The sequence below is a fragment of the Pyrus communis genome, chromosome 16 (assembly GCF_041283825.1).
Source record: "Pyrus communis isolate YQ-2024b chromosome 16, ASM4128382v1, whole genome shotgun sequence".
NCBI classification, from domain to species: Eukaryota; Viridiplantae; Streptophyta; class Magnoliopsida; order Rosales; family Rosaceae; genus Pyrus; species Pyrus communis.
Window position 1 is genome coordinate 3,902,177 of NC_142580.1, and position 27,432 is coordinate 3,929,608.

Below are 27,432 nucleotides of genomic sequence, written 5' to 3' on the forward strand. Positions count from 1 at the left end.
CAAAATAAGTTGCACATAACTTGTGTTTAGATTATTCTGGACATTACAACACCTTAAAGAGTAATCAAATATAGGTGTAATGTTCTTTTATTCTTTGTATAGTTGTTATACTTGAATATGTAATTGTTAGTATTACTGAGGGTATATGTGTAAAGTGTTAGTTCTGTTAACACTATAAATACCAAGTGTATAACTAATTATTTTTAATGAGAAATACAAGTATTCTTAGTTAAGAGTTTTCTTCCTCTCTAAGCTTCCTTTGTAAGGCTCAATATGGTATCACTTGCCCTCTGCCTTCCGGCGACTTCGATCCATCCAATTTCCGCTTGCACTCTTTGATTCTCGACGACATTTTCTCTCTGTTTCTTCGATTTGTGTTCTTGCGAAGCTGTATTGTGTGTATCAATGGCTTCTCTGTCGGAATTCTCTCATGAGTAGGTGCCAAATCCAGCCCAAATTTCATCTTCCTTAAACCCTAACCCTTCCAATTCATATACTTCTCTTACGATTCAGAATATTGGCAGTATGGTTCCGATCAAGCTGAAACGCTCCAATTATCTTCCATGGCATGCATTGTTCGCTCCGATTCTTCGCCACTACAAACTCCTTGGCGTCATTGATGGCACAAAACCTTGTCCTTTTCATCTGCTTCCAGATCATTCACTCAATCCAGCTTTTGAACTTTTGTATGAGAAAGATCATAACCTCCTTATTTGGTTAAATTCTACGCTTTCTAAAGAAGTTATTCCGTTCATGGTTGGGGTTTCATCATCCCGCGATCTGTGGATCAAATTGGAGCAACGATTTGGGGGTGTTTCTGATGCACACATTCATCAATTGAGATCTCGCCTTCAATCTCTTTAGAAAGAATCTTTGTCAATCTCTAAATATCTATAGCAAATCAAAGGGATCTCTGATTCTTTGACTGCTGTTGGTGCTCCGGTTACTGATCGTGACTTAATTGCTGCTACACTTGCTGGCTTGCTAGATGAATATGAGTTGTTTATCGATTCTATTATGTTTCGTCTTTCTTCCACAACACTTGATGAATTGCACGGTTTGCTTCTCACCAAAGAATTGTCCGAAGAAATAAACTTGCGTCTTCCACTGCCACAGAACCATTTCAAGCCTTCTCCGTTCATACTCAGGCTTCTTAAAGCTCCTATTCTTCCAACACCATAAGTCTTTGCAACTCCGTATCCTTAATCATAGAATTTTGTGAAGCACAATCTTGGTAATTGAGGCAACCACTACAGCAATCGAGGCCATACCTACAATAATCGTGGCAATCGTGGTTCCAATTACAATCCCAAAGGTAATCATTCCAATCATCGGGGCAATTATCATGTCTCTCATAATTTCAATACATCTGGTTATTGTATACAATGTCAAATCTGTGGTTCCAATAGTCATGAGGCTATGGACTGTTATGATCACATGAATCTTGAGATTGTTGGTAAAGTACCCTCTGCAAAGTTGGCTGCAATGTGTGCTCATCATTCAATGAAGCCTAATACTCCATCCTCGTTTATTGACTCTGGCGCTACTTCTCATATTACAAATGATATCTCTAACATTCAATCTCCCAATCCTTATCATGGAGAAGACAAAGTGTACATTGGTGATGGTAAAGGTCTGTCTATTGAACATATTGGTTCTTCTTTGTTGCATACTCCACACTCTACATTTCAGTTACACAATGTCTTACATGTGCCTCAAATGCAACACAATCTTCTTTCTGCTTATCAGTTTATTAAAGATAACAAATGTTCATTGACTCTTGATATTGATGGATCGTATGTCAAGGATCGTACTACGAGGATGATGCTTTTGCGGGGACCCGTTAAGGATGGTTTCTTCCCTCTTCAAAGCTCCTCTACATCTTGTCACTCTCCAGTATCTTCTCTTACTGCATTAGTAAGTAATAAAGCCTCTGCAAAGGTGTGGCATGGCAGACTTGACCACCCTTCTTCTGCCATTTTCAGAAGGGTACTCTTTACTACTCAACTTGCACTTCAAGGAAAATCTACATTGGATTTCTTCTACAAGGACTGTGCTTTAGCCAAGAATCATAAACTTCCCTTTACTAGTACTAGTTCATTCTCGTTAAAATGTTTGGATTTGTTGCATTGTGACTTGTGGGGACCCTTACCTGTGTTGTCTGTGAGTGGTTATAAGTACTACATGCTCATTGTTGATGATTTCACTAGGTACTGTTGGTTTTTTTCCCTTGAAATCTAAGGCTGATGCATACTCCACTTTTGTAAACTTTCAATGCTATGTAGAAAATGTTCTTGGAAATAAAATCAAAGTTGTCAGATCTAACTCAGGGGGTGAATTTACTGGAAATCAGTTTCAATCTTATCTTAAGTCTCATGGTATTTTACAACAATTTAGTTGTCCCCATACCCCTGAACAAAATGGTTATGTTGAACGTAAACACAGATATTTAGTTGAAACTGCAAGGACTTTGTTAGTTCAATCTCTTCATCAGTTTTGGGTTGAAGCATTCTTAACTGTTGCCTATTTGATTAACAGACTTCTTATATATGGTATTCCTTAGTCTCCTTCGAAATTTTTGTTTCATATTTCTCCAGATTATTCACGGTTGAAAATATTTGGTTGTAGCGACTTCCCATGGCTCAAACCTTACATCTCTTCCAAATTGGATAGTAAAAGTAAACATTGTGTTTTCTTGGGTTACAATGTTCAACATAAAGGGTACCCGTGCTTGGATCCTCTTACTCAACGCATTTATATCTCCAGACATGTCATTTTCAAGAAGCTCGACGATGAGTTTAATAAAGTTGACTAGACTCGTAAGTCGAAGGTTGACGAGGTGATGAAGGAAGCTGCAGTTCTGAACAAGCAAATGGACGCTTTGATTGCGTTTCGGATCAAAGTGGAGAACCCTCAAAGTGGAGAACCCTTCAACATCATATATCGCTCGAGTCGCTACTTCTTCCTTGTTTGTGTGTTCCACAGCATCTGCGCTCCTCTCTATAAGGTAAAATTCCACTGCAGACACCTTCATTTTTCGAGTTAAAAACTGTAAAATTTAACTCGGTTGGATGTCCTGATAAAAGTTTCGATTCCTTTACAGGTCACACTGCCGGATTTCTTCTTGGTAGATTAGTTAACTAGCCAGGTGCAAGCCTTTAGAAGTCTGCAATTCTACATTTGCTATTATGGCTGGGGAGACTGCAAGGTCAGAGAAACAACTCGCAGATCAAGTGACGTCTTCAAAATTTTCAGTTTCCTCGTTGCGTGCATTCCATATTGGTCCGGCCTCCTTCAGTGCATCCGCTGTTTGGTTGACGAGAAAGATCCGATGCAAGGTTACAATGGACTGAAATATTTCTTAATCATAGTAGCAGTTAGCATGAGGATAGCCTACACACTTACCGACGATGTGAACTGGAAAGTTCTTGCTGGGATTTTCTCAATCGTTGCAGCCATGTTTGGAACATATTGGGATCTTGCTGTGGACTGGGGACTTCTGCAACGCCACTTCAAGAACCGATGGTTGAGAGACAAACTCTTGGTCCCTTACAAAAGCGTGTACTTCATAGCCATGGTCAGTGCTCTTGATAAATGCCTCAGATTCAGTCTGACAGTATAAGTTTTACTTCGATTTGTGCAATGCTTAAAATTTTCTGACTGATTTGTCGACAAAACGCTGCAGGTGTTGAATGTGCTGCTGAGATTTTCCTGGCTGCAGACAGTTCTGAAATTCAATGTCTCCTTCATGCATAGACAGACAATGATCACGGTTGTGGTGAGCTTGGAGATAATTCGTCGAGGCATATGGAATTTTTTCCGGTTGGAGAATGAGCATCTGAACAATGTCGGAAAGTACAGAGCATTCAAGTCAGTGCCACTGCCCTTCAACTATGATGAAGACCATGGCAAACATTTGTAGGCAAAGAAAATCGCAAACATCTCAAATTGTCTACAAGCCGCTGAAACTTTTCTTTCTTTTTTTTCTCCCCTTCTCCATTAATTTTTTGCTGAATGCAGAGTTGCATCAGTAGTTCTTTTGTTCTGATTTTTTCGGAAATTTGTAAATGGTATACTCCGTCGACTAACTAACAGGTCGACAAATTGATGGACTAGTAAATATATATGCTTTTCCCTGTATACAATTTCTTATGAACCAGAACCATAGAATTTTGTTCAGGATCAACAATGAACAAGGCTATTCCATATATATAATTAACCACACATCGTACGTTTGTTCTTGGTTTGTTGCTTTATTATACTAAGGTGTATGAATGGAGCGAGACTGTCATGTTTAGTCATCCTTGTCAGCGTCCGCATCGTAGTAACCAAAAGGAAGAGGGACTGACTTGAAAGCGCAGTACTGGCCTACATTGTTCAAGTGCTCGTTCTCTAACCTGATTAAATTGAACACGTTAACCTCTCAAGCATAAGCTACTTAAAGGATGCAACGACTGGAGACAAAAACTGCAAAAAGTCTCAATGTTGAATTTCATGAGAAAAATTACATGAAGAAGCTCCAAATGCCACGACGAATGACCTCTAGGAAGGCAAATGATGGTTGTTATTGTCATTTTATGAATGGTACGCAGTTTAAATTCCAACACACATAAACATACTGGGAATTAATGGTAGAAACTGTAACACAAAACCCCATCGCTCTCGGATTCCGTCACTTAAACCTTACCATGGCTGGAAAGTATACGGTATTGTGTGAAACTAGAAGCCTATCTCTCAAATGCTTGTTCTTTGATGTTTTTCGCAGAAGGCCCTTGTCTATTACGATGTCCCGATACGTATTCATTGTCGTTGCAACAGCGGGGCTAATCAAAGCTACCACCATCCAGGAGTTCTTTCCCTTTTGCATTTCATAAACAGTTCGTATAATAACTGCAACGATTGTCGATAAGTACTTTAAACCATTGCAAATGTACTTCACATCCTTCTCATCACAGAATTGACGAGGCAAGACAAGATATGCTATCTGCAAGTGCATCCTTCCACACAGAAGACATGATCTTCTGGAGACTATACGAAAATTATAAGCTAGAAAACAAGTGAAACTATCTATCTCCATATCCATTTTCAACGTGAATAAGAGTAACAAACGCATTTGAACGTAGACTCTGGCACTTACAAAAATTACAAGAAGTAAGCCCAAAGGAGCCAATTTAGTCAGAGTCTTGTATTTTTAAGTACTCAAGTCCAAGTGTAAGTTTGCCAGGAAACCACCCAAGAAAGTACTGCAAGACCAGTGCTAAGGAGGAAAACTTCGCAGTAACTGTGCTCAGTTCCTTTCTTGAAGCCAAATATAAAGGCATAGTTGACACGATAACGCCTCCAGAAGTATACATCTGCAGCATACATGAGCATATGTAGAGTGATGTATCCGAATAAACTGCAAGAAAACCCACTTGCATATTTAGAGAAAAGACGAGTCAAATGAATAGGATAACTTTTCATCGTTGAATACCAGAGGGTTAGCGGTTACCTGTAAAGTGGAAAAATGTTTTCCATGTACTCTGCACCCTCCTCCCTATCCAGTAGTTTTCGAGCTTCCACTCTTGTGTGGATGGTGTGGATTGATACACTTGTCACTTGATAAGCATAAGAGTGAGTTAATATTGTTAGAATCTGTTAAGTAATAAGGTTGTAGAGATTAGCCGCACAAATCACCTTTATACTGGTGAATCGTTGTTGTATCTTACCAATCAAGAAATATAGAATTTAATAGTGGTAAAGATCAGTTCAGTTACAATAATGGTGAAAGATTTAATACCTACAAGTCTTTTCCTCAATTTTCACCAGGAGTTCTTGGCTCACCGCCATCTTCATATCTTAATTCACCACCACCTGATTTTCCTACACATCAAATTGCTCACAGAAGGATCATTTTGATGCTGATTGTTATCCCATACAAAATGTTCAGTCTTCAGTTTCAATCCCTGAATCATGTCAACGCACATTGGATCAACAATTCAAACAAGTTTGTCCAGTCATCCTGCAAAAACATGAAACACCTTTACAGAGCAATTCTGATGTTGAAATTCAAACGGATTATGATTGCAAGTCTGGTTCTCTCTCTGACTTCATTGTTTCAAAAGAAGAAATGTTTTAGATGATGCCAAAGACCAAGTTTTTGAATGTATTGACAAGGTGCAGAATCTCAGTTGATTTCAGTGGGTCTACAACCGTTTATTTCAAGTGACATTTCTGGTTCTTAACTCTGACAACAAGATGGAAATTAGAGTTCCTGCTCAAAACTGTTGCAAATGAATTCAGAGGATTTTATGTATTTCAGTTATGCAATGGCGGAAGTATATTTCATATTCAGTTAGGCTACCATATGAGAATGTGTGATACGAGTGGGGGCACCTGGTCTACGTTGATTTGGGTACTACGGTACACACGATATAGTGGTAAAATACAAACTCCAAATGCTAGGAAGATTTTCTTATTGCAGAGTCTTTTGTGCAGCAGTGACCTGATACTCCACTCTCCAATTGCAAGGACGACTACCCTCCCGGTGCTTGGTTCTCGCCGATGCTCCTCATTTACTTGCGATCCAGATGTCAAGCCGCCAACAGGCTCGTTTCTGCACATTTGGCAGGAAATTTTAATTTGTAAGAATTAATTAGATGATTATGGTGATCATCAATCAAGGCTTCACAACTACCACTCTTAATGAAGTGTTAGTCCCAAAGAAAACCACCTAATTGAGATGCTTCCATGTATTATACAAATATATATGCACATATAACACAAAATGATCACATATCTGCACTTACCTAAATTGTCAGCTTTACTTGACTTATTACTTGTCAGGTGTACCGCAGAATTGTTATGTCTCTTTGAATTAGAGCCGTATGGCTCTGGATTCTTGACTTTTATATCAGTGCATCTGTCCTGGCCTTGGAGAGTGGTTCATCAAAAGAATGCCGTTTGTTCGTCATATATACAATGCCTCCAAGCAGATTAGTTCTGCCATATCCCCAGGTGAGCTTTATAGAAAATTTCAGTACCCTTGGTTGGACTGAAAGAATTATTTTGCAGAGCTATTCCAGAGACGAAGAGTTATGCTGTGTTTATGTTCCCCCGAACCATCTTTACATTGGTGATGTGTTCCTGGTCAACACCAAGGATGTTGTCAGACCAAATTTATTGGTACGGGTCGTACTGGTGAGTAAGCTTATGTATTTTACTTCAACTAGAAATAGAACGGCAGGGATGAATAGACTTGAGCCCTTAGCTTGAATAATTGAATTTATCTACCACATCCTAAACCTGAAAATGAAAGATTAAACTAGAGAAGGAAAAGAGTTGTTTTTATCTCCATGAAGTTGTATTTATCATCGATGTGGTATCTTATCTGTTCAAGTATGTTTACAAGTAACTCGATTATGTAATGTCCAGTGTTGACTACTAAGTATGGTTACGCCGGTAAAATTAGACCGTGCATTTGACAAAAAAACGTTGAGTGCATTTGTAGGGCAAGTATTTTTGCGAATTCGAGTGTTATTTCTTGAATCATCGGATGCGTGTCTTATATTGATTTTTGTAATGTTGAAATGTTTATGGATGCAATATTTCTTCAAAATTCAAAACAATTACTTACTTGAAAAATCATAAGAATCTGAAAGAAGTATGAAAAATCGACTTGCTGTTGCTGATGATTAAGTTGGTGGTGATCTGTAGTCCAGGAACTCATATATGTGATGATGAGGATGAGCCTGATGTTGACGACGCATCACTGCCTTGATCGTGCCTGACCATAGAACCGATCTGGGTGTGATTTATTCCAGAGATGATGCTTTCACTTCAAATTTTTTTTTTTTTCTTCCATTTCTGTCATCTGTTGTGATTCTTGATTATGGGATGATTATTATCAGATGCATCATAGAACCGAGCTGGATGTGGGTCAAAAACATAACTGGCTTCGTCCAAATCATGCATATTTTCCATCATAGGTTTGTCCCATACTAGATTAACCCCTGTTTTCTTCATTGTCACATAATAATCAGGATGCAAACTCGCAAAAGAGTCTTCAAAAATTATATCAACTTTATCCCCGCCTTGCAAATTGAGCTTATCGTTAGATAATTGTCCCTGCCATAGATAATCGTCTTCATATATTAGCTCCTCCCAATCTGTTACGCCTATGTAGGCCCGTAACATAGTACGCTTGGTATTATTTATAACAGTAACGTCAAGAGGAAGATGACGATCAATTCTATTGCCTGAGCGGTAAATGCACAATACAGTCAGCCCTTCAAAATTACGACCATCACTCGGAGGAATATTAAAACTGACTTTATTGCCATCATTGACAAACTCTAGCCAATCGGGAATATAATTCCCATGGAGAGATATACCACCAAGTCCGCAAGAAGTCCATCCCTGTATATACAAAAATGCAAGTGTCATGTAAATATATATACACGTACATGTGTGTTTGCATGTGCATGCGCACGATAGGAAGGCATTTAAAACTTAGGAGAGAGAGAGAGAGAGATACCTGTAGAATGTTCTTCCGCAAATCAGCTGTGAGATTGGGACACATTTGCATACTAATCCATGTCATGAAGTTTAATGACTTATCCAAGCCTGGTACCTCAATGAGTTTGGTTGAATTACTTACTTTCAGTTCTCTCATATTTGACATTTTTGAAAAATTGGGCATCGTTTCCAATGCAGGGCAATTAAACGCATACAGAAATTTCAAATTTGTCGGTAAATCAAGGATTGTATGAAGATATTTGCATCCACTTAACCTCAATGTTTCAAGCTTTGAAAGACCACTCAGGCTGGGTAGGGTATGAAAATTATTCCATTCAAGATCCAAATGTTGTAAAGAAATTAGACTCCCAAGATCCCTTAGGTTTGGATCATCAGCTAATTCGCAAAATGAGAGATCTAATTCTCTTAAAGAGTTTAAGCCGTGTAATGAAGAGGGCAAATGAATACTTTTCACACCATGTAGGGATAAACGAGTGAGATTCTTCAATCTTTCTATGGAAGGTGGTACTTGTCTTATTGATGTTAAATTTGCTTCAAGTATTCTCAATGATGTCATCCCCCCTAAATCCTCATGCAGTTCTCTGAAATTTGAACAGTTATTAAGATAAAGAGTTTCAACAGATGTCGACTTATAGAAATCCCTTGGAAGCGAGATAAGCACTTTGCATCCTTGAAGGTTCACCAAAGAAAGTCTTTTAAGATGACCAATGGAGGGGTGAATCTCAGACAGACTGACACAATGTTCCAATATCAACTCTTCAAGATTTGGGACTTGTGAAAAGTCTGGTGATTGAGTTAAGAAATGGGAACACTTGAGATGAATAATTTTTAACTTCTGAAGCAACTGTTATAGAAAACAAAAGAAAAATTGAAATAAATATTCAAAAGGAAGATCTCAAACCAAAGAAAAAAAAAAAAAAAAAAAAAAAAGAGGAAAAAAATGAAGGAAATCCAAAAACAAATAAAAACTGAACATCATAATGTGTAATTGATTGTACGTACCTTGGAACCCTTCCAAACTTGTACCAATTGGCTATACTGCATCTCTAAAACAACTAGTCTTGGTTGATTAAAAAAGTCATCTGGTATGGACTCTAAAGGGAATCTATGCCAGCACAACCATACTAACTCTTTGGGAAGATGTTTGTATTCTCCATTGAGCTTTACGTTGTTGAGCTGAAGCAATCTCAGTTTCTTCATATTGGCAAATGCTTCTGTACTGAAGCTCGACATGTCATACGAAAAAGAATTATCTAGAGCAAGTCCTTCAACTTCTTCAGTTCCCTGTTAACAAAAGTTTATACCAGTAAGAAACGGATTGTTTGAAATATATTTACGTGTATTATTATTCATTAGGCAAAATCACGTATGTTGAATATATACAAGTATTGTTGGCTAATTGAGCTTTCCTTGTGCAACCGCATATATTTACACATGAATGTTGCTTAATGTATAATAGACATACGTGTGTTACATATATACTTTTCTTGTACGACGCATTAATACAAAATTTTATTGGGAATGTACTTACAAATTCATTTTCCAATATTGCGGTGACCTCTTGAGGATTCCACAACCTACTCCATTTTTCAGGGTGACCAGGGGATTTTTCAGAAATAATTACTTTGGCCATTTCTTGAAGCAAATCATGCATATTCAACTCGTTGTCTTCAATAGTTACAAGGCATCGTTCACGAAGGACATTGATTCCTATTGTAGGAAAAAAATCACATCCATCGAATACTTTTGCGACATAGTCTTTGTTCCATCCAATAAAAAAACAAGCTATGTCAAGGAAGATAGCTTTTTGTGTATCATCTAGCCCGTCAAAACTTATTCTTAATGGTTTTACTATTTTTTCATAAGGAGTTTTTTCCAATTTCTCCAATTGATCTTTCCACTCTGGTATGGTTCTTTTATTTAAAAAAGAACCTAAAACTTCAAGGGCTAGTGGCAAACCTCCACAGTAAGAAACAACCTTTTGTGAGAGTTCAAGATATCCTTCATTCGGATAACTATTTCCAAATGCATGCCAACTAAGGAGCTCCAGAGCTTCTCCCTTATTCAATTTCTGAGCCGGATATGTCTTATCCACTTGCTTTAGCAAATGTTCATCTCGTGTCGTTATGATAATTCTACTTCCTGGACCAAACCAATCATGATTTCCAGCTATTGCATTTAGTTGTTCCACTTCATCTATGTTGTCAATGATGACAAGTACCCTTCTATGTTGAAAATGTTGTTTTATCAGACTGATACCTCCATCAACACTGCTTATTTGAGACTTCTTTTTCTTTTTCAAGATGTCAAAAATAAGTTTTTCTTGCAAGTGAACCATACCATGTTTATTTCCAGTGTCACTAACGTCGGCAAGGAAACTTTTGAATTCAAACTTATGACAAACATGGTTATAAATGGCTTTGGTAGCTGTTGTTTTACCTAGTCCACCCATCCCCCAAATTCCAACCATGACAACGTCATTTGATCCACCACTTAAAAGATGCCTGATAATATCTTGAATGCGAGAACTAATTCCAACTTGGTGCTTGGCCACATGTAATTTGTTTGCGCTTGGAAGCCATTCTATAATCTTATCAACAATTTCTCTAATAAGTTTTGCTTCGCGCCTGAAAAATGAATTGGTAAGGACTAGCTAGACTCAATGAAAGTTCAACAGCAGCTATTAGTAAATAAACATTTTTTTTCCCTTCATATATATATATATATATATATATATATATATATATATATATATATATATGTAGATACACATATATGACTTAAGTCTAAAGTAGGAAAATAGATTGCACTATTCATGTTTTTTATGGAATGGACCCTCAATTTCAATGTAATTACATTTGCACCATTGTTTCCTTCCCTTCCCCTAGCACTGTGAACTGTGTTTGTTGCACTAGACAATTTCAGACCGAACTAGTTTCAATGACTAAACTGAATTGGCTTAGCATGAACCAAGTAATATAAGAATAATAAAGCATTTGGTGTAATGTCAGACTAAGTCACGGACAAACTTATTTTTAAACCTTTTATACTTTTTTGTTACTTTCTAATCATTTTATTAATATTTTATTCTTTTTAACCAAAGATATTTTCACTTCATTCAACACAGCTCCCACCAACCCATCGAAATCCCATTTCAAGAGAGTTCCAGAAGAACTCAAACCCTTCCAGGCTTCACCAAGCCCATTAAAATCTCATTTCCATTATAATCCGTTCCAGATATTTTCAATTTGTACGACTTAATCCTAGGGAGTTTCAGATGAACTGCATCTCTCCACTTACTCCCTATAAGCCTCACCGATTCCCCCCCAAAAAAATCTCTTTAAATCTCCTTTTTTTTTATGTCCATCAATGGCCTATAAGCTCTGAAAATTCAAACCTTTTCATTTCTTTCTTCCTCACAAGCCTGGCCACCTCATCAGAATCCTAAATTCATTCTATAATAATTTCGGATTAGAAATTTAACCCAGAAGAATTTCGGACTAAAAATTCACTCTTTGCTCTCTCTCACCTTTCTGCAAATGAAAAAAAGAAAAACTAGCCCCGCCACCATTTCGCAGCCATAGCTGCGATTCAAACCGTAGGTTCTCCAAACTACTCGCTCTTACCCGGCTAATATGTGATTTTGTGACCAACTTGAATAAAAGAAAGAAAATCATTCACTAATTAAACTCCAATTACGGTTTGGGTTTTATATATGATATTCACGTAATCATGCTAATTAATTTTAGCTTTTGTAAAATGATAATTAAAGCATGTTAATTATATGAGAGATCAATAAGTCATTCTCTAATAGTTTTCAAATCTTGAAAAGCAGCTGAATGATTACCCATTGTCAGTGATTTGAAGATGGTGGCCAGCCAAATCTGCAGCTTCGGTAAGAGCCTTTCTCCACTGCTTTACCCTTTCTTGTTTAAATTCACGTTTCTTGTCATCTTTTTCTTCACCGATGCCCTCTTCGTGCTTCTGGAATGCTTCGGCTAGATCTCCGTTCTGCTTCCTGACATGCGAAGGATCAAGGTGATAGAATATTGGCAAAACATGTCGCCCCAGTTTGGATCTGCACTCCATGATCTTCACCAGCTCATCAAGACACCAAGTTGAATCTGCGTACCTCTTTGAGAAGATAATGATAGAGATTCTCGACTCTTCAATTGCCCGGGACAGTTCCGGTTTTATTACCTCCCCTCTTTTTAGATCGTTCTGATCGATATAAGCCTGATATCCCCTGTCTGTTAATGCCGCGTGGAGGTGGTCCGTGAAGCCATTGCGCGTGTCTACACCGCTAAAGCTCAAGAACACGTCGTAATTCCAAAGTTTTGCCTTGAAGGAGGATGAAGAGGAGGTTTCGTGGGCTGTCATGTTGGTATCCACCGTTTATGGTACTGCAGTGGTTCAGATCACGATTGAAAAAAAATGGCAGTGGTTGTGTGTGTGTGTGTTCGCATGTGGAATCAAGACACTGCCGAAAGAGAGAGAGAGAGAGAGAGAGAGGTGTCTGGCCTTCTATTTCCATACTTTCTTCATGCTTTTTATTTGTATGATCATGGATAAGACATGTTAACATTTTATATTTTTATTATTTTTTATTTTATTATTTTTATAAAAAATTAATATAAAATATTGATGTACCTTAACTTTAATCACATATCTGTAATCACATATAATAGGAGAGCATGAAAAAAAGTATGAAAATGAGAAGATCACACAATCTGCCTCCTAAAGAGAGTAAAAAAGGAACGAAAGGACCACGAAAAGACAGAGGCTATTCAAAAGATTCTTAATTTGGCCATAATTACAACTATTCAACTATTAATAATACATTAGATTGAAATTTGAAAGAACAAGGGACATTAAATGACTCATATGTTTTCAAATTTCAAAGCGTTATTGACGGTTGAAAGGACAAGGGAGCTAACAGTGTCTTTTTATGTGACTGGGACTTGGAGTACTGCCTGGAAATTGCATGCAATGACTGACTTGGCTCTAGGGGAAGAGAAAAGAAACTATGATATGATTATATATGTCGGTAACGACCTCAAATATATTGGAGTCAATTAACTAATGCAATGACTGACTTGGCGGTAATGGGGAACAGGAAAGCACTTTACAAAACTGATAAGCACTTTACTCAGAGCACTTTAGAAACCGCTTCTGTTTGTCACTGTTATCCAACTTTTTTGGTGCTGAACTTCAATGATTCTGTACTGTTTGAGATCTAGTTTTTTTTCTATGTGGGTCCTCTGTTACAAATTAGATCACCCAAATAAAACATCTAACAAAAATTAGTTATAATTTTTCATACGCTGCATGTGAATAATGAATATAAAAATTAGCAAGTAAAACGAATAGATCATGTTGTAACAGAAAAATTAGTTAATCTATCTACCACATAGATTGTTTGTACAATAATGTATGAGAAAGAATATGGTCATTCACAGTAAAAAAAGATATCATGCATATGATTCGTTTTAACAAAAATCTATGTATACGTGTGTACTTATCTCTTAAAAAAATTTACTACAAACACATAATATTTATTTCACAACACTACATGCATATAACTACTATCAAGGACAAGTAGTATTTCTATATTTTTTGTTAAACTGTAACTTAAATGATGATTCAATTACAATATTCTATCTGTAAAACACTCTCAAGCCACCTGATTTTGCCCCATGTGTTGGGGGGCGCAATTTTCCCCAGAAGAGGGATCATGGTTTCCACGGGTTCCTCGTTATTAATAGAAGGATAAATGACAATTGGAGTCCTTCGATTTGAATCACTGAGTAGAACTACCAACTAAATAATTTTGAAAACATCATGCTTTTCAATCATTTGTCATTGTTTTTACCTAAATTTGGAATTCGGAGACAGTGAGTGATGTTGTAATTATGATTATGAAATCATGTTGTAATTATGCATGAAGAGTCGATGAACAGATTGATTGAGTTAGGGATCTGGGTTTTGGGTTTGCCCTTCAATATCAGGACGATCTGGAGAAATTTGAGTTTTAGGGTTCTAGGGATTTGAGTGAACTGAAATTGATTTGGATGAATAATTTTAGCTTTCGATTGGCGGTGGAGCAAGAATGAAGCGGTGGAGGAGGAACAAATGAAGCTCTGAGAAACTTTAGATTCGATTCGCAATGACGAATGAAGCGGTCGAGGAGGTATGAATGAAACTGATAAAATATGGATCACGGAACGGTGTGGAAGATTAAATTAACCCAGGCAAAAAAGAAATTATGCAAACCAAGCAGGGCCAAATCTGCCATTTCAATGTTTGTGAACAGTACTCTCTCACATATGGTCAGTGTTTTTTCTGCTAGCAAATATAAATTTCAACTCTTGGCAATGTCTCGGTCAACTTGCTTGGTTTAATGCTGTGGTGGATGAGTTTCTTCCCTGTATTTGGGTTCGGTTTGAAGGTGGGGTGTCTGTTTTGGATGCTATGTTGCTCGATTATATTTGTAATTTACATGAACTGGTACCTCACTGATGGGATTGTGACAGACACCAAGCTACGTTTGCTTGGTGAAGCTGCCAATATGTGCCTCAAATGGTGGAAGAAAATCCCACTGAACATCAGCAAGACCCGCCAGCATTACTACCAGTATATCGGGCTGAAGAGAGTCCGAAAAACGTGGTGGAGGAAGCTTGTGTTTTTGTGGGTGGTTGGGTGGACAATTGTGAGCCTCTGGATCTTCCCGTTCATCAGCTCACAGGCCAGTGAGAAGAAGAAGGTGACTCTTGAAAGGATGTGTGATGAGAGGGCGAGGATGTTGGAGGATCAATTTAATGTCAGCATGAATCATATTCAGGCCATGTCGATGCTGATCTCGACATTCCACGACGGAAAGTACCCTTCGGCCATTGATCAGGTAAAGATATCATCTGTCAAAGTTGAGCAATTTTAGGATGGTATATATGTATTTTTATTAGGATGGTAAATATGTTGGAATTGGTGTTTGTCAGTGGTGCTTTTGATGTAAAGAAATGCTGAAGTAGATTTTTAAAGTGTGATTTTTCATGAAATCTCTATCACAATTTAATATCAATTTTTATTTTAACATTATGAAATATTGTGTAAAAAATATGAGTTGGCAGAGTCTATGAAAAATCTCACTTTTGAGAATATCTCTTTAGTAGAGCATTTTTTCTCACCACTATTAACTTTGGTGAATAGTCACCACCTATTTCTAAGTCTACCACTAGTCTTTTTTTTAAGGAACGCTTTGGATACGGTCCCTAACTATCAATGTTTATTTATTGAAACCTTGTCTGTTTTTAGTTTTTTATCGAATTCCCTGACATTCATGTAACAATGTAAGTTACTATAGTTTTTAAATTAAAAATTAAAAATTGAAATTTGTATTTGTTTATATTAATGAGATTTTAAATAAAATCCATAATTTATGGGATTAAAAATAATAAAATATAAATTATACTCTCTATTATATTGTGTGTGTATATATAAACATACATACATATATATATATATAGGTATATTCATCAAAATTAACAAACAACAAAAAAAATTATTGTAATAAAATATGGGTACATTCTTCAAAACCACAGGAACAAAAAAGATATTGGGCTTAATAACATTTGCAAATTTCTTCGATTAAACTTGACATTGATACATTCTCAAATCAATGGAAAAAAATGTGCCTATATAAGTTTAAAAATTGATTAAAATTTTTGAATGGATTTTATATTGAAAAATTGAGTACATTTTATATTTAAAAAGGTACATTTTACATATAACAAATTTGTATATTTAAGAATGGGTACATTTAAGATTAAAAAATTAAAAATTATTTGAATAGGTACATTTCATATTAAAAAATTGAGAATCTTTTTATAAAAAAACTAACGGGTACAAACTTATTCTATTTTTTTTTTTGACATGTTTGAATTGAAAATTAATTAGGAGTTTAATAGAGGTGTGAGTATTAAAACCCTAAATCAATTACTGATTTTTATTTTAAAAAATTATGTAATAAACATGAAAATTCATTATCACATTAATGCTAGGGACTTCAATTAAAATTTAAAAATTAATAAGGTCTTAGTCAATAAACATTAGTAATTAGGAACCGGATACTAATTTTTTCTTTTTTAAAATATAGTTAACAATCTCTTAAAACTTAATGAGGAAAGAAAAAATAATTTAATATTAAAAAAAGTTGTGAGTCCTTTCTTCTACCCCAAGTCAAAATTTGTGCGTCCCTTCTTCTGCAGGCCGCTTTCTGCACTTCAATTTATACTGAATTGTTGTGTATAAACAGGATTGTCTAATAACAACAAGCCAAATTAAGATTCGAGGGCGACATCCGGCAACATATTTCACCAAAATTAACCCACTAGACAAAAATATGATTTCGCAACGCATTATACAGCAACATCAAGAAAGCTTCTTCTTTTTTCAAAATTTTCCAGTACCATTGTTGGCACAAATAGAAACACAGGTAGCAGAATCATGAACTCAACATATCCGATTCGACTGCACTTCAATATATATATATATATATATATATATGTCGAGAGAGGGCCGGGTCTGACTCTCTCAGTCAGCAGCCAGAGAGAGGACGGGGGAAGAAGAAAGAGAGGCTGGAGAGAAGGGGTTGGACGGCGGCAAGGAGGTGAGGTGGTTGAGGTGGCTGCCGCCGGCGAGTCGTGATTGAGTTCGGCTACCGTGATATTTTACTTCCTTGTATTAATTTTAATTATATATATATATATATATTTTAAATTAATAAAGTGTTTTTAACTATAGTTTTAAAAAGGACACGTGGCAGGCTTATAGGAGGGTGTTGAGCAAAAATGTTCCCTCTCCTTAGCATTGGTGTTTTATGTCACTCGGATTGATATTTATTGAGGGTACTTAATGAGTACCTAGTACCTACCTATCTGTGTGTCTGTTAATTAGTACTGTTTTGCTAGTTGATGCATTTTGTTCATGTGGGGCTTTGCTTGAAAGCGTTAAATTGGAAGAAGTTTGCAGCGGTTTCTCAACCGGTGTTAATTTGATATGTTTAGCTTACTTTAGTTTCAGAAATTCAGATCTGAGCTTTCTGTAGCTATGATGCTAGTTATCTAGTTGATAGAACATCCTAACTTTCGGAACCTGCAGAAAACTTTTGCGCGGTACATTGAAGGAACTGCTTTCGAGAGACCCCTCACAAGCGGCGTGGCATATGCTGTAAGGGTGCTCCGCTCGGAAAAAGAAGAATTTGAGAAGCAGCAGGGCTGGACTATCAAGAGAATGGATACCCTCGAACAAAGCCTGGTTCATAAGAATGACTATGCCCCAGAAGCCTTGGAACCTTTCCCAGTTCAGGAAGAATATGCTCCTGTTATATTTGCACAGGATACCATTAAACATGTCATCTCTTTTGATATGCTGTCCGGGAAGGTATTTCCTTATCTAGTTTATTTCGTCAACTTGTTACGATTCATTTATCAACTATACCGGTAGATCCAATCGAATTCTATTATCTTAATTAAGCAGCTCGTTAATTAGTAGTTATCTAGGATCTTTTACTTTTACTTAGCAGTCCTGATGTATCCAAAATTTAGATGATGGTACCTTTATATTTGAAATTTAGAAAGCTCTTAACATTGTCTCATGCTATCTAGAAAATTTTGGTTTCCTGATTTGCAATCCTCACTAGTGAAGTTTCGTTCATGTGCGTTTCAACAGGAAGATCGACAAAACGTGTTGCGTGCAAGAGAATCAGGAAAGGGGGTTCTAACTGCTCCTTTTCGGCTGCTTAAAACAAAGAGACTTGGAGTAATACTGACGTTTGCCGTCTACAAAAGCTATCTGCCCTCAAATGCAACTCCAAATGAAAGAATTCAAGCGACTGTTGGGTATGCTTTCTTTGAATGAGAACATGTTATTAAAAGAATAATACAAGTTTTCCGCCGATAAAAAGCATGTCCACATTCCTTTTTGGTGTCGTCAAGGCCTTGAAGGGATGTCAGCAGACAGAATTGCTTTGCTGGACTCGTAATATTCAGAGTGGTTATACTTTAGAGAAGTTTTTTTAATCCTGTTGTTTCTGCCAACCAGGTATCTCGGTGGAGTCTTTCATATTGAGTCACTAGTGGAGAAGTTACTTCAACAACTCGCTAGCAAGCAAACCATCCTTGTGAACGTGTATGACACAACCAATCAGTCGCATCCAATCAGGATGTATGGTTCAAATGTGTCGGATGATGGATTGCAGCACATCAGCTCCTTAAGTTTTGGAGATCCCTTAAGGAACCATGAGATGCGGTGCAGGTAACCACTAAGTCTTGTGCCTTATACTTTTAGGCTTGAGCTTCTATGTTATATAGGCCTCTCCATGGTCTTTGGTAATGGGACTAGACTAGGAAATGTTAAAGTTTGTCTTACTTATTGTTATCACACTGTTTCTGAGGGACCTAGGCATCTAGAAATTCTTGTAGAACTGTATTCAGAAGCTGAGATTCTTCGTTCTGCAGGTTCAAACATAAGCCACCATGGCCGTGGTTGGCCATTACGACTAACATTAGGATCCTCACAATTGCATTGCTTGTTGGCTACATTTTCTATGCAACTGTAAACAGGATTGCCAACGTGGAGAATGATTTCCATAACATGACGGAGCTCGAGAAACAGGCCAAGGCAGCTGAGATGATGGAGCTCAAGAAACAGGCCGAGGCAGCTGATATTGCCTATTTTCAGGTACTTTCTGACTTTAGTTAATGCAGGGAAATTTTGTTGGGAATTGAACTATGCTTGTGCCTAATCAGATCTTAATCCTCTGCAGTTTCTTGCAACTGTATTTCACGGGATCAGAACCCAAGTGAATCATGTCCTAGGTGAGTTCGCAAGACTGGTGCTGTTATTTGGTTAAAATCATGTACCTGCATTGCTGAAGATTTTAGAGCAAAACTACAGCCAAAAGAAAGCTTGCTGAACTTTGACAATTCCGTTCCTTTTCAGGAAAGTCACAAATGCTAATGGACAAAAACCTGGATGATACTCAACTAGATTATATCCAAACTGCCCAGAGTTGTGGAAGACGTGTACTCTCACTTGCAAAAGGATTCCCGGAATCACTTGCAATTGGACTCCTGGACCCGAAGCTTGAGGCAGTGCGTTTTTATCTGCGACCTATTCTGGATGATGTTCTGTCCTGCTTTAAGACGGAGTATCATGAAAAAGTAGAGGTAAATAACGTTTCCACCCCCGCCACTTCCCCAGAACAAAACACATCTTGCACTGTTTTACGTGTGGTTCTCTGCTATAAGTTTTCATTGTCCATTAACTGAACTTTTGAAATTTGCATGACCAAATTTTTGGGAAGAGCAGTGGGCGGTATACATCTCAGATCAGGTTCCTGATATGCTTATTGGTGATCCCAGAAGGTTTCGGAATGTTATCACCAATCTCATGTGGAATTCAATCAAAGTAAGTGTCTAGTGGGTTCTCAACTATTTGTTAAAGAGAGTAAAATGATGAGAGTGGATAAATTTACCCCTGGATATCTGTATGTATTCATATATGTATATGAGGCTTTGTTAAATACGGGAATTTAAATCCATTTAAGCCACTGCGTTCTGTATAAATGGCAATGACACTGTTTATTTTATTTACAGTTAACAGAGGAAGGACACATCTTTGTCACGGTTCATCTTGTCGAGGAGCTGATCGGCTCAATAGATGTTGAGACTGAATCATCACCGAAGAACACTTTGAGTGGTTTCCCCGTTGCAGATAGACGCCGCAGTTGGGGAGGATATAGATGTTTTGGTCAAAATGGATCTGCGAGCCGTTTTTCATTGTCACCTGACCTCATCCATATTATTGTATCTGTTGAGGACACAGGAGTTGGAATCCTCCCTCTAGAAGCCCAACATCTTGTTTTCTCACCTTCTACGGATTTGGGACATATAGATAGAGGAATTAAAACGAGGATACGGATAAGCCAGCGTTCGGTTAGCCTCATGAAAGGGGAAATCGGGTTTGTTAGCATTCCGAAGATTGGTTCCACATGTACATTTACTGCTGTTTTCACCAATGCCAGCTCCAGTTCAAATGAGTTAACGATCCAGCAAATCAGCAGCCAGTCAAATGCTGCATCCTCAGAATTTAATGGCATGACAGCATTAGTAGTGGACCAAAGACCTGTTAGGGCCAAGATGTCAAGATACCATATACAACGGCTTGGAATTCGTGTTGTAGTAGTTTCTGATTTGTATGAGGGTTTATCTAGCATAAACTGTGGGAGTACAACTATCAATATGGTCCTTGTTGAACAGGAAGTCTGGGATAAAGATTCAGGAACTTCAGCTCTCTTTGTCCGTAATTTAAGGAAAATTGTTGGACAGGTTCCTCCGAACCTGTTCATTCTTACCAACTCTATTACCTCATGCAGAATAAGCTCTGCAACTTCAGGTGTCCCTACCCCAACGGTCATCATGAAGCCTCTCATGGCAAGCATGCTCGCTGCCTCACTGCAAAGAGCCATGGGAGCTGGTAAGGCAAATCTCCGGAACGGGGAGCTCCCAAGTTTGTCTCTCTGCGACCTTCTGTTATGCAGAAGAATTCTTATTATTGATGATGATAATGTGAATCTCAGAGTAGCTGCCGATGCTTTGGAAAAGCATGGGGCATTGGTGGAATGTGCAGACAATGGTAAAAGGGCAATCTTATTGCTTAAGCCGCCCCACCATTTTGATGCCTGCTTCATGCATATCCAGATGCCAGAGATGGATGGGTGAGTGATGCTTTAGTTTTGAACTTTGGAAAGCTTTCGGTTTTGAAAACCTTGCTGAAATGTAAGAAAAGATCTAAAAATAATATTTAATGCGCGAGGTTTCTTAGCAAGTTCAGTTTTTGCAAGTCATCTTATATAGAAGGTAGCCGTGTGTAGTTAATTCATAAAATCTCTCTTTCGGTTGTATACTTGGCCCTTTTTGGTAATTTGGATCCGTTTTAGCTATCCTGGATAAATTTGGTCACTACATTTATAAGTTTCATTTCTTCCCACAGGTTTGAAGCTACAAGGAGAATACGTGACACGGAATGCAATATCAGCAACAGTATTCAACATGGCGAACTTAATGTGGAGGATTATGAAGGTATTCAAGCATGGCATGTACCCATTCTGGCCATGACTGCTGATGTAATTGAGTCTACCCATGAAGAATGCACAAAGTGCGGAATGGATGGATATGTTTCAAAACCATTCGAAACTGACCAGCTTTATCGCGAAGTTTCCCGTTTGTTCCTATCTACAAGACTACAAGTTTATAGAGGTGTGGGGAATGGGGAGAGGACTGGGATTGGATTGGCAGTTTCAGAAGGATGTTAGAAGGTTTAGAAGATGGGCAGGTTTCCATTTGAGATTGGTATGTGTTCATTGTTTTAATTTTGTTACTATCAATGGGGGACTATATCTAATGCATCAATCAATCTCATTTGAATCTATTGTTTCTCAGCACGTGATCCATTATCCTTGTGGATACGATGTTGGTTTCTACTCATGCATCCCGATTTCAAAACTCACTATTCTCCTCTAATTTTGAACTCTCCCCTTTCCCCTAATAATAGTAATTTCAAAAAAAAAAAAAAAAAAAAAATCTGTTGTTATTGTTTGTGAGTTTGTAATTGCAAAGTTCACACACTTTGAATATGACTGCTATTTGCACTAAATCAAACCAAATCATAGGCACATAAAGGATAGATTCAATGAGCACAAGCTATGAAGTTTAAACTAAATTTTAAGTTCGTTTAAAATTGTTTTCATCACTTAGTACTACGATCTAGTGGTATTCCTCTTTATGTGTAAATGAGAGGTCTTAGGTTCGATTCTCGTTAAAGGCAGATTTGAATCATATTATTATGAATAACCTAGTGTGAGGCTTAGCTCACTCCTCCACTCCCTTAATGTATATAACATCGTTCGTTTCAAATCGTTCCACACTTCACCTAAATTTTCCGGCATGCTGATTGTATCACTTTGCTTTTACTGGACTTTTACTGAATGCATATATTTCTCGTTAACTTTTGATTAAGGCTGCTCGACTTGCGTCAAAATGTCGGCCATATTATTGATGCTATGTCGACATCATAGAGCAAATATGGACAGTGAACGAAATTTACGTTAAGAGACAAGGAAGTAGGTTATTAGGTTGCAAATGAAGGGGGTAAAGTGATACTTTCTTGATAATTCAGGGGGAATTTTTACTATTAAGCCTTGACCAAACTCTAAACCTTAATTAAGCCTCAATTATACATATATACATATATATATATATATATATTTATATATACCTCTCACTTTCTTACTTTCTTTCTTGTTTTCAATTGCTATGTGCAGAGTATGATTTTTTTAACCATACCCACATGCCCGAAGATAAGCTACAAGATGGACTAATTGCTCCTGGATTTGATGAAGCCTCTTGATTGAGCAGATACCAATCCAATGTATACAGAAAAATTTCACCCCAAGTCCATCTTCTCATCTTCTCTCCAGACTGAGAAGTTATGAACATCTCCACAAGAAATGTGGGCCCCACACCAAACCCTACAACAAAACCTTAGAACAACTCAAGTCCAGCAGTAACCCTAGCAGCACTAGCGCTGATAGTTCAGCAGAGTGCAAGTATGTGGTTTGGATATCTTACAGTGGCTTAGGGACAGGAGCGGAGCCAAGGTGGGGGCAATGGGATTCCTTGACCCCAATAACTTTGTGCCAACAGCCTCAAACAAGAAGAAGAAGGAGCTTGTGATATTGATAGTATGGTTGCTGTCAGTGCTGTTAGTACTGCCAGAATGCATTATGCTGCTTGTCAGATGCTGTTGCTAACTAGAGAGTATGGGTGTGTTGCTTTATATGTCATTTTTTATTCCTTGAGTTGAGTCAGTGGTGTCATTGTTTACTCCTAGGGTCCATCATTTTGTAATGTTATTGCTTATTCCTTGGGTCTTTGTAAGCATGCGTGCTGCATGCTGATAACAAAAGCATGGGTGCGCTCATCTCCATAAATAGCTCTTACTCCCTTGTAATCCGCATGACATTTCTCGGTAATACAAAGAAGATATCATTCAAAATCAACAGAGCTGCTGCTCCATTTGTTAGCCATCACTCCATCAGCGTCTCTTCTCCCCTTGCTAAATCTTCCCACCACCGTAAATCTACTGCTTGACAGCCTCCAGATCGTCAGACCTGCGTTTTTGGCCTGCCCCCTGTCTAGGGCGTCGAATTGGTTGGCACTCCGTCGTCGTCGCGTGGGGATTTGGATTCTTTGGACTCCTCGATGGGTTGAAGTTGGTTCCAGATTCGCACGTGCCATTCCAAGAGGTGGGCACGGGTCTAAATCCGGTGTCATCGAAGCTCTTGCTCTCAGGCCAGACGTCGGTGTCCAGTACTCCGATGATGACGTCACCGGCCGAGGGTAAATTTCTGACCCCATCATTGTAAATTTCTGGCTCCGCCACTGCTTGGGGAACAAGATACTGACCAAGTCCTCCGCCTTCCTCTATGCCCTGCTCACTAACAGAGTCCTTCTTGTCGACCCTTGAACGGACATGGCTGACCTCTTCTGTGAGTCCTTCCCTGAAAACTCATGGCTGTTGCCTAATGACTTCCCTGTTAAAGATCGATTTGATGCATTTGATCAGAAATCTCCTCATTGCTACGGGAACATTTTGAAATCAGAGAATAACAAGATCGCGAACGCTTCACCATCATTTTTGTATCTTCATCTGGCTCGTGATTATGAGGATCAAGATAAGCTCTTTTTGTACGATGAAGAACAAAGTCTGATCGAGAAAGTTCCTTGGCTGATTATGAGAACAGATAACTACTTTGTTCCCTCGCTTTTCTTGATGCCCTCTTTTGAGCAAGAACTCGAAAAGCTCTTCCCCAAAAAGGAAACTGTTTTCCACCCCTTGGGTAGGTATCTTTTCCACCCTTCAAATCGTGTGTGGGGGATGATCACAAGGTACTACCAAGCTTACTTAGCAAGGGCAGATGAGATGATTGGGATTCAAGTTCGAACTTTCGAGCCGGGGCCTAGTCCCTTTCCGCATGTGATGAACCAAATTTATGCGTGTGTTTTCAAGCTGCTGTTATTGTCCCTAACCCATTGTTCATATTTCGATTGGGGCCTCACGTAATTAGTTCCATTATCGGTAGACTTTAGTTTTTGTTAAATATTTGGCGTAAACTTACTTTTCTTGGTCACATAAGAAAGTTCAACTTGTATTAAATAATAACTAGCATATGAGCTGTTTTTGAAACAGAAGGAGAGGGGAAGAGGGTGATAGAAAATGTGGGAGTGAGAAGGTTTTTTTTTTTTAAAATTTTTTAATTTATAAATTAGAGATATGTTAAGATTACAATTAAACGAGACTTTGAAAAAAAAAAACAAAATTTGGTTGTGTGAAATTATATTTCTAACCCATATTTCTTATTCATGTTCTGTTTTAATTAGATGATTAAATTGGTAATTTCTTAGGATTTTGATTGATAACTAATATTTTATTAATTATATTGAATAAATAATAATAATAAATTTCAACCAAAACAACCCCCGTATCCGGCTGCCACGTTTGGACTGTTGAAGACGAACGAAAACGAAACCCGCTCATTTCTACGACCTTAACCACCAACCCGAAACAATTACAGAGACTCTTCCCACTTCCCAGAATTCCAGTCCACCTCCCTCTCTCTCCCCCTCCCCCCCTCTCTCTCTCTCTCTCTCTCTGCGTATCTGCACTCATTTAATGAAAAATAAACCTTGAGAGATAACCATGGCATGCTCGAATCCAATCGGGATATCATAATTTATGAATGGATCTGAGAGAATCCAACAGCAGGAGGCGACTTTCACCGCAACCGAACCCCGCAGGTCGTAACAAACTTGTCTCGGCCGCTCGGGTCGCCCCGTCGAAATCCAGGCTGATTAGTCCGATGAATTTGACCAAGATATTGGCTGCTCTTTTGGTCTCTCTCCCAGTTCTCGTCACCCTCTCTCTCGTTCTTCGAAACCCGTCTCCCGATCGCATCAAACGCTTTGCTGACGCCAGAATTATCGAAAGACTCGTAAAAAATGACACATCATCGTCGTCCAGCTCAGGTAACATATTCAAGATTCGATACTGTTCAAACAGCCTTACTTTTTGTTTGGTTACCGAGAAAAACGCAGGGAAGTACAACAATGAATTTCATACGTTGAATTTGCAATTTTGGCTTTTCTGCATGCATGATTGGTAATTTGGTTCTGGTGTGGAATTGGACTACGCTCAAAATTTGATCTTTCTAATTATTTGGGTCTGATTTTACAGAAGATGGTTTCTCAGATCATACCCACATGCCCAAAGACAAGCTACAAGATGGACTAATTGCTCCTGGATTTCATAAAGCCTCTTGCTTGAGCAGATATCAATCCAATTTATACAGAAAAATTTCACCCCAAAAACCATCTTCTCATCTTCTCTCCAAACTGAGAAGTTATGAAGATCTTCACAAGAAGTGTGGACCCCACACCAAATCCTACAACAAAACCCTAGAACAGCTAAAGTCCAGTAGCCCTAGCACTGGCGTTGACAGTTCAGAAGAGTGCAAGTATGTGGTTTGGATATCGTACAGTGGCTTGGGGAACAAGATACTGACCATATCTTCTGCTTTCCTCTATGCCCTGCTCACAAACAGAGTCCTTCTTGTTGACCCCGGAAAGGACATGGCCGACCTCTTCTGCGAGCCCTTCCCTGAAAACTCATGGCTGTTGCCTGATGACTTCCCTGTTAAAGACCGATTTGATGCATTTGATCAGAAATCTCCTCATTGCTACGGGAATATTTTGAAATCGGAGAATAACAAGATCGCAAACACTTCGCCATCATTTTTGTATCTTCATCTGGCCCATGATTATGATGAACAAGATAAGCTCTTTTTCTGCGATGATGAACAAAGTCTGATCGAGAAAGTTCCTTGGCTGATTATGAGAACAGATAACTACTTCGTTCCATCGCTTTTCTTGATGCCCTCTTTTGAGCAAGAACTCGAAAGGCTTTTCCCGGAAAAGGAAACTGTTTTCCACCACTTGGGTAGGTATCTTTTCCACCCTTCAAATCATGTATGGGGGCTGATCACAAGGTACTACCAAGCTTACTTGGCAAAGGCAGATGAGAGGATTGGGATTCAAGTTCGAACTTTCGAGGCAGGGCCTAGCCCGCTTAGGCATGTGATGAACCAAATCTATGCATGTGCTTTCAGGGAGAAGCTGCTGCCTCAGGTGGAAAGGAAGAAACCAATCGTCACATCTTCAGCAGGGATGCTGAAACTGAAGTCGGTTTTAATTACTTCTTTGACCTCAGGGTATTCTGAGGATGTGAGGAACATGTACTGGGAACATCCGACTGTGAATGGGGACACAATCGGGGTTTTCCAGCCAAGTCACGAAGGGCATCAGCAGACGGATAAGAATCTGCACGACCAGAAAGCTTGGGCTGAAATGTACCTGCTGAGTTTGTGTGATGTGCTGGTCACAAGTGCATGGTCGACTTTTGGGTACGTGGCTCAAGGTCTTGGAGGTCTTAAACCGTGGATTTTGTACAAGCCGGAGAATCAGAAGACGCCAGATCCGCCTTGCGGTCAAGTTATGTCGATGGAGCCGTGCTTCCATGCTCCACCGTTTTATGACTGCAAGGCGAAGAAAGGAGTAGATACGGGCGCACTTGTGCCTCATGTGAGGCATTGTGAGGATATGAGCTGGGGACTCAAGCTAGTTGATAGTCACGAATCTCATGATCAGTTGTAGTTTTTTTCTTAAATGTAATGCGAGATAGTAATTTATTTGTGCACGATTGTTGATATGGTCAATTTTTTCCCTTCCAAGTTCCTTTCTT

The 27,432-nt window shown here is 38.4% G+C and overlaps 3 protein-coding genes and 1 pseudogene across 20 annotated transcripts; 3 read left to right on the forward strand and 1 right to left on the reverse strand.

The window, feature by feature from the left end:
- Positions 1 to 5,056: 5,056 nt before the first annotated feature.
- Positions 5,057 to 13,045, reverse strand: LOC137732270 (disease resistance protein RPV1). Of its 17 annotated transcripts, none has more exons than XM_088688199.1 (11): positions 12,365 to 13,045; positions 10,049 to 11,144; positions 9,520 to 9,801; positions 8,516 to 9,361; positions 7,616 to 8,397; positions 7,203 to 7,284; positions 6,789 to 7,125; positions 6,485 to 6,595; positions 5,784 to 6,001; positions 5,492 to 5,597; positions 5,057 to 5,354 (listed from the first exon to the last, which is right to left on the reverse strand). In XM_088688199.1, the coding sequence occupies exons 1-5, from the start codon at positions 12,895 to 12,897 to the stop codon at positions 7,849 to 7,851; spliced, it is 3,306 nt and encodes a 1,101-aa protein (XP_088544325.1). In that variant the 5' UTR covers positions 12,898 to 13,045; the 3' UTR covers positions 5,057 to 5,354; positions 5,492 to 5,597; positions 5,784 to 6,001; positions 6,485 to 6,595; positions 6,789 to 7,125; positions 7,203 to 7,284; positions 7,616 to 7,848. The 17 variants fall into 17 exon arrangements, with proteins under 17 accessions (XP_088544325.1, XP_088544324.1, XP_088544323.1 ...); XM_088688198.1 differs by having other exon boundaries at positions 5,780 to 6,001; XM_088688197.1 differs by lacking the exon at positions 7,203 to 7,284 and having other exon boundaries at positions 5,780 to 6,001.
- Positions 13,046 to 14,811: 1,766 nt separating this feature from the next.
- Positions 14,812 to 23,635, forward strand: LOC137731762 (histidine kinase 3-like). Of its 2 annotated transcripts, none has more exons than XR_015957408.1 (11): positions 14,812 to 15,418; positions 17,674 to 17,955; positions 18,244 to 18,413; positions 18,616 to 18,828; positions 19,032 to 19,254; positions 19,340 to 19,391; positions 19,516 to 19,742; positions 19,885 to 19,983; positions 20,172 to 21,051; positions 21,155 to 21,292; positions 21,568 to 21,881. XR_015957408.1 is itself a non-coding variant. In XM_088687056.1 (11 exons), the coding sequence occupies exons 1-10, from the start codon at positions 14,918 to 14,920 to the stop codon at positions 21,887 to 21,889; spliced, it is 3,210 nt and encodes a 1,069-aa protein (XP_088543182.1). In that variant the 5' UTR covers positions 14,824 to 14,917; the 3' UTR covers positions 21,890 to 21,926; positions 22,898 to 23,635. The 2 variants fall into 2 exon arrangements, 1 of the variants encoding a protein (XP_088543182.1); XM_088687056.1 differs by adding an exon at positions 22,898 to 23,635 and having other exon boundaries at positions 14,824 to 15,418; positions 20,172 to 21,292; positions 21,568 to 21,926.
- Positions 23,636 to 23,979: 344 nt separating this feature from the next.
- Positions 23,980 to 24,839, forward strand: LOC137731335 (galactoside 2-alpha-L-fucosyltransferase pseudogene; annotated as a pseudogene).
- Positions 24,840 to 25,202: 363 nt separating this feature from the next.
- On the forward strand, positions 25,203 to 27,406 carry LOC137732541 (galactoside 2-alpha-L-fucosyltransferase-like). Its single transcript, XM_068471862.2, has 2 exons — positions 25,203 to 25,661; positions 25,870 to 27,406. The coding sequence occupies exons 1-2, from the start codon at positions 25,376 to 25,378 to the stop codon at positions 27,342 to 27,344; spliced, it is 1,761 nt and encodes a 586-aa protein (XP_068327963.1). The 5' UTR covers positions 25,203 to 25,375; the 3' UTR covers positions 27,345 to 27,406.
- The last annotated feature ends 26 nt before the right edge of the window (positions 27,407 to 27,432 follow it).